This window comes from Stegastes partitus, unplaced genomic scaffold (genome assembly GCF_000690725.1).
Source record: "Stegastes partitus isolate 25-593 unplaced genomic scaffold, Stegastes_partitus-1.0.2 Scaffold2038, whole genome shotgun sequence".
In the NCBI taxonomy this organism is placed as follows: domain Eukaryota; kingdom Metazoa; phylum Chordata; class Actinopteri; family Pomacentridae; genus Stegastes; species Stegastes partitus.
In genome coordinates, this window is record NW_007579769.1 from 72,047 (window position 1) to 79,083 (window position 7,037).

At 37.7% G+C, this 7,037-nt stretch overlaps 1 protein-coding gene across 5 annotated transcripts in view; it reads left to right on the top strand.

Annotated features, from left to right (window-relative positions):
* Positions 1-1,483: 1,483 nt before the first annotated feature.
* The window catches only part of LOC103373648 (phosphatidylinositol 4-phosphate 5-kinase-like protein 1), an 18,898-nt gene continuing 13,344 nt past the window's right edge, over positions 1,484-7,037 (top strand). For all 5 annotated transcript variants that reach the window (XM_008303579.1, XM_008303584.1, XM_008303583.1 and 2 more), the window contains exons 1-6: positions 1,484-1,540; positions 2,269-2,457; positions 2,553-2,603; positions 2,995-3,149; positions 4,530-4,654; positions 6,775-6,809. In XM_008303579.1, coding sequence (XP_008301801.1) covers positions 2,269-2,457; positions 2,553-2,603; positions 2,995-3,149; positions 4,530-4,654; positions 6,775-6,809 — 555 coding nt within the window. In that variant the 5' untranslated portion in view covers positions 1,484-1,540. The remainder of the gene's footprint in view (positions 1,541-2,268; positions 2,458-2,552; positions 2,604-2,994; positions 3,150-4,529; positions 4,655-6,774; positions 6,810-7,037) is intronic.

Here is a 7,037-nt window from a genome sequence, read left to right on the forward strand (position 1 = left end):
AACCCTTCTCCCCGTCTCCCTTTTCGTTTGGGTCCACCCGCACAGTCACTGAGCACGAACTGTCACACCAAGCACAGCACAACATTTCATCAGACAGATGTAGTTAAATCAGATCAAATTAAACTAAATTTAAAAGAAAATTTAATTCCAAACAAAAATCTCACTGTATTCCAGTTTATTAAATTTTTGGAATACTTACTGCCATGCTTAATATTTCTTGTCATTTTGTTTACACAATTTGTAGACAATTCAAAATGTTAAGCTGACATAATTTTTATTTTAATTCAGACTTTTAGGTAAGCTCAACTATGTCATTTCTCTCAAGTCTAGTTGGCCCGACAAGATAAAATATTAAGTTACTTTCAGGCTGAAAGTATGTTTTGACTAAATGTTCAGTTTCAGCTGATATAATCAATAAATAAAGGCTTGGAAAAAAATTATTTAACCATTTGAGCCTATTTATCAAGGTACACCGATAGTAATTATAACACTATTCAAAAGTTTACACAAAAGTAAATAAATTAAAGGAATGGTCTCAGCTTCATACATATAAAGTGAGCAGGACCCAGACAAGCCAGAGATGCAAGTTGTGACAGGCCTTTCATTAAACTAGCACTCACATCTGAACTCCTCCCAGCGAGGATTTTCGAGGGATATGCAAGGAGGAGATGCAAGAATACATCTGTGTTTAGTCACTCTGTGCTCCTCTATAGGATTATTTTATTGTCACTTCTGCAGGTACCACGAGGAAGCACTAGTTTAGCACAATGAGCTGCCAGTCTAGTGTTCTTTTCTTCCAGCTGCAAGATTGTCTTTGTTCTACCTCCTGTCATCATTACTTTCAGGCCATTCCTGTTTCTACTTTGCATTCCCTATTATGACTTTGCTTGCTCCTGTGTTTTTACTTCTGCCTGACTCCTTTTTTAAAATTTGCCTGCCTGTTTTTTTTCATCAGCTTTCTTAAGTAGAGGCAAGTGTCCTGCATTTGCGTCCTATTTCTTGAACCATTCCAAGAAGTCTTTACTACGGAAACAAAAAGTGACACAGCACAGTACTATTCACCCAGTAACAGAATCAACAATGTAGCCATTCAGAGCCAGGTCCAGCGAGTATCAGAAGGAGAGCTGGAGAAGTGGCTTGTGTGTACAGTGAGGCCAAGGAACAGTACAAGCAGGAAATAAGTCACAAAGTTTTATTGAGTGCTGTCATTTGCATGTTTTTTGTCATGGACTCCAACAATTTATTTGTATAACAATAAGACACTACCTCTTAATAACAAAATATTTTTATTTAGCATATTTCCTTTCCCCCTCTTAGTAGGAGTGGAAAAAAAATGCCTGTGCCCCACACCTTTTGTTTTGCATATGGCACACCCTGAGGACCTCGTCTAGCTGGTCTGGAATGCAGTACTAGTTAGACTGGGAGGGAAGAAAACAGTGCATCAACCAAGACAAGGCTCATTTCACACACACTGTGTAGGCAGACAAACTATGTGACACGCTAGCCAAGTTGCACTGTTCAGTCCAAGCAAGAACCCCAGGTAAGAGCTGCCTTTGTATAATGGTAAGTGTATTTTAACTTTTCAACATCATCTATGATCAAGACCAAACATGTCTTTGAGCATAATTACCTTAGGAGCCTGCTCTCTTGGATGGGACTATGCTGTATGTCTCAGGTATATATGGTTTATGTTTTGCTTGTTTGTATAACTGCTAATGTAATTTTAATTAGCTGCAGCGCTACACATATTATATATAAGCCATAATCAGCAAAATTAAAACAAAAAAAGGTTTGAAATGTTGTACTTTACGTATAATGAATATAAACTATGTGAACCGTTTCATGATGTTCTAATTTTTTGAGATGCACTGGTATATGAAACCACAGCATGTCGGGGCAAAAACCCAACCGTGAAGTCTGTAGACCTCCTTGATAAAAATGTGTCAAGGCTGAGATTAAAAAAAAATAAAAAATTCTCGAGCTTTGAGATTTTCCAGGAGCACAGTTATACGTTTGAAAGAGTCTCAGTAGTGACAACAAATGTCATGTTACATAACTCATAAAACACAAATAAATGCATACAGATTTGTATCTGTAAATGTTGTGTTTATATGCCATCAGTGTACATCACCTTAGCATTTTTAAATGGAAATATATTTGTGAATATCCACCTATTTGTGTGCACTTGGTTTGATTCATCTTTGTTTATTTGCTGTGTAACAGAGTTCGCTATATATGCTTCCATTTCTACACTGTCTGGCTTCACAGATGGCACAGAAAAAAGCTGCTGGCGCCTCAAGAGCTGCCAGGCGAAGACGGTGGTGGAACCTGAGACAGAGATGGCGGATGCTGGGGGTGTTTGAAATCAACCCAGAGCATGAATTCTACCAGCTGACATCCATGATCAAAGAAGGCATGCATGCTTCCCTTCAGACCCCAGTGGAATTACCAGGCCAGGTGAAGACTCTGCTCATCTAAGGACATTGGTTGAATCATAAATGTAAAACACTGTATACATAATGTTACTCATAAACTCTTGCTGTTTTGTGCAGAATGCACTCACAACGGAACATTTTGAGGCAGAAGAAACTCAAGCCCATGAGGCAAGTTGCATTTCCGCCTAATTTTTTTTTCTGTTATTTTAATGCTTTTACTTGTTTCCAGACAAGAATTAGAAGGGCTGAGGTGAACCCCCTATTGTTTCAACTTTAAGGACAGTGGTCCAGGTTTGCACTAAAATGTAATGGGTTTTCATGTGTCCATGATCCACTTCCCCAAGTTTCATGAAATTTGGTCTGATAGTTTTAAGTAAGTGATAGACAAACACTGAAAACGTATTTCCACCTCACTCTACATGATGGTAGAATAAAATTGCCAGTTATCAAGTAGTTACCCAGTCAGACTTAGAATTGTTGTCCTAAGATTTTTTGTCAAGTAAATTAAAGGACAAAAAAAATAGCTTTTCATGTCTTCTTTTTAATCCTTGCCTTCCAGGGGTTTGTGATGCAAACATTTGCAGCACCAGTGTTTGCCAAACTAAGAGGTTCACTGAACCTCACAGAGGAGGAATACATGAAGTCCCTCTGCTCAGAGGGCTGTTATCTCCAGTTTGTCAGCAACTCCAAGAGCAAGGCAGATTTCTTTGTCACGTGAGTGTAAACCTCTATTACACACAGATGGACCTTCCCTTTTCTAATGCCTTACATCCAGTCCTAATTCATATTTCAAACTAAAGGAATTAAAGCTGCCAATACCTTAAAAGTCATCCCTCTGAAGGTCTAAAGTCCAAGCACAGTGTTTTTCATGTGCAAAGCAGCGTGTTTCACTGTGTGTAATCCTCTGCCGTAACATTCTTTCTCTTGCTCGTCTCCTTACTTACCTTTGTAACTGGCACAATTCATCCGTAAGCTTTCGGCCTTGTTTGCCCTCTGTAGCGGGGTAGAGACACTACTTGTCCTTTTGGACAACTTCTAGACGGCCTTTTTTGACAGGAATTTTGTTGATTGTAGTCCGCCGTTCTTGATTTAATGAATTCTGTATCTGTGTTTAAAGTTGTAGCTGTAGCAGTGAACAAAACTTGATGAATTGATCATCTGATGGTGTGCTCACTTTTAGTCTGCCTGATCGTGCTTAGGATAAAACTGATCCAGCTTCCTCATAGTGTTTTAGAGTGCAAAGCACTGCCCCATCAGAAACTTTCTGTCTAGCAGCGATTAGGCAATGAGAAATCCTAGCTTCAATCCCAGCTTTTGACACTTTAATGTAGTGCTGACGCCATGTTTCCCACTTTCACAGTGCTATTCACAAATCAATGTTTTGCACAGCCATATTTACAGCAGGTGAACAATGGCTGCTGTACATGTCTCTGTTCCTCAGTATGGAAAGAGTGTTTAGGCTTGGTTGGATGGATAGTTGACATAGCTTAGACCTGTTCCCAAAATATTCAATTTTTTGCTGTTAGATTATTTGTTCAACTAGCTAATCCCATTTGTTGTTGTTGTTGTTGTTGTTTTGTTGTTGTTGTTTTGGTTCAGATTTTGAAGTGTTTCTAAGGTTTTTCACAGAATAAAAATTTTGAATATGGAATACATGTGTCTGATAGAACCTTGGAGTTAAGATGCAATATTTAGCCATGTTAACTGCTACCAATGGAACTAGTATCCATGCCAAAAGTCAGAGCCACAGCTTTCTGACTTCCCCAACAAACACAAGAAGGTAACCATTGATTTTTGTTACCAGCAACCACATCATTTATAATACATACAATTCTTTAACCTTAACCATACAAAACTGTTCATGAATATACCAAAATCATGAATTTAAAACAAAAAATGAAAAAATGTTGGCACTAGATGTGAAAAAACACTTCCCTCAACATATTCAACAATTTCCCTGAGGTACCCTAGCAAAGGGATCAATAAAGTTATATCTAATCTAAGTTATATCTAATATTCTGGGCTTTTACTAAATCCATTGAAAGTTGCAGAGTTAAAATTCTTGTCTGTGACCATGTTGTTCTTGACTTGCAGGAATGACAAGAGGTTTTTCCTAAAGACCCAGAGCAGGCGCGAGGTCCGGTTTCTGCTGTCCAATCTGCAGGCATACATGGATCACTTGGAGAAATACCCTCATTCATTGTTAGTGAGGTTTCTAGGTAAGAGTAGCTTCTGTTAATGATGCACTATTTTGTCAGGGTAGGGTAGTCACCCCTATCTTTTAAGCACTAGAGGGCTTCAGGAATTGTGCTTGTCCAATCAAAATTGTTGCTTCTTTTGCCTTAACTCTGTGATACCCAAATTTTGTAAAAGTACATGTCAAATCCTGTAGCATATAGTACCTACATACTGTATATTTGTAGTATTGTCTAAAATTAATGCCAAGCTGAGACTTAAGTATTAAACATTTTACTAAAAGCAGGACAACTTAAGCCTTTTAATGGAAATAATACCCCACCTTGACTTACTGCAGTCATTTGGTGATCAATCAGAAATAGTAGTTTAACAGTTTTACTGTCATGGTTTGAGCAGTTAAACTAAAACAATAAGGACGGTTACTTCTGATGTCAGAAGACTTTATGACATGTATATTAAACAGATCAGAGTGCTGCTGAATCACACAGTAAATTAGAAATTATTTATCAAGTCATTTAGTATCTAAAGTTTATAACAGAAGTGAGTACCTCCTTGTGTAATATTTCCTAAACGTCAGTCATTAAAAACTGTATTACCCCTCAGTAATTGTATTCTTGTGTGGCTCAGAGAAGGTTCGTCATGTTTGGCATGAACCTGGCCAGGACTACAGTCGTAAATGCATAGTCCTGACAGTGAAGCACAGAGGTAGGGGTGCCATCATATGGAGATGCATAAGTGCAAAATGTAATGAGTAGACGACATTTCTAGATGCACCATGAATGCCTGTGGATACACCAAATTACTGTCTGACAAGATGCCTCCCAGTCTGCAGATGTTTGGGAGAAGAGAAGAATACCCCAGGATGTTAACGATCCAGAGTAAACTTCCAAAGTCGTACAAGACTTCCTCAAGAAGAAATATATGAAAACCCAACTATGTCACCTGTCAGTATGTCACCTGACTTGAATCCCACGGAGCATCTTTGGGGTATTTTGAAGAGAAAGGCAACACAATGCCTCCAGCAAAGAGCAGATGAAAAAATTGCTTCTAAAGATGACCGGAACATCTCCTGAAGTTTGTGTAACACTGGTAACCTCAGAAATGAGAAGGTGTGAGTCGACAAATATTGAAAAAGTCTAAATCTCACTGAGGTCTCACTGACTTTTAATTTGGTACATCTAAACAATTAGTTTTTCATTTTACACAAAAGTAAACACCCTACTGTTCCACTTATTACTGATCAGTAGTGAGAGGTGATACACACAAACTTTTTGACCATTAGGAAATGTTGCACATTGATGTATTCACTTCTGTTATAAATTAATTATAAATTTACATGCATCAGGATCTGCCTGGATCAGCTAAGCAGGTAAAAGATTTATTTCTCACATTGTACATTCACTTAATCTGAGCAACACATTTAACTTTTGTACGAGTAGGAAAAACAGAAACAATCAGGTCAGTCGATTAGACAGTCTGCATGGCATGTTTTTAATCACATTTTATCCAGCAGACTTACCAATCATACTAATGAAATTTGGAATTGTAAGGTTGGATTATCACCCACTCTGCATTTCTTCATAGTCCTTTAATAGCGAAGTCTCGATGCTTTGCTAAGAGTGCACTAAACACAGCATCAGTATTCTGCCATAGTTAAATGTAACGTAACAAATAAAGCTGAGCTCAAACAGATGCAAAGTAAATGTGATTCAGATACAAAACTATGCTACACACAGCCTAAACTCAGCTTTTAACTGTCATTTTGTGTTATAGCTTTGAAACTGTACAAAGTACATTTAAAAAAAGGTGTAGACATTTTCTCAAATATTATGTACAAGGGGGCAAAACTGCATTTCATCAGATTTAACAACAGATCATCTGGCATGCAGCTACAGCATACCTGCAAACTATAAAGCCTGCTTTATAGTCAGATTTGCATTTGCTGCCCAACCAGTGAAGCATCTTATCAGGACACCATGTGTCACACATGATGTGTTTGTTGTGTTGCAACTTTTACGTCTTTAAAGCAAAAATATATCTAGATATTTATTGATTAAGGCCCAGAAAAAACCTAGCCCAAGACAAAAAATATATCACTTGTGCCCCTGAGCATGATAATAATGATAATCTTTTCACTTTGCAGGTATCCACAGGATCGTTATTCCGACTCAAATGAAGGTATTTTATCAACATAATATCCAGCAGGGCATTTCAATTTTCAATTCAATTCAGTTCAATTCAATTCAATTCAATTCAATTCAATTCAGATCAATTCAATTTTATTTGTATAGCGCATATTTACAACAACAAGTCATCTCATAGCGCTTCACAAAGGCAGAAACAGAAACACCCAACAATCCAAAACATCTGGATTCCCTATAAGCTTCAGCAGTCTGCAAGCAGTCC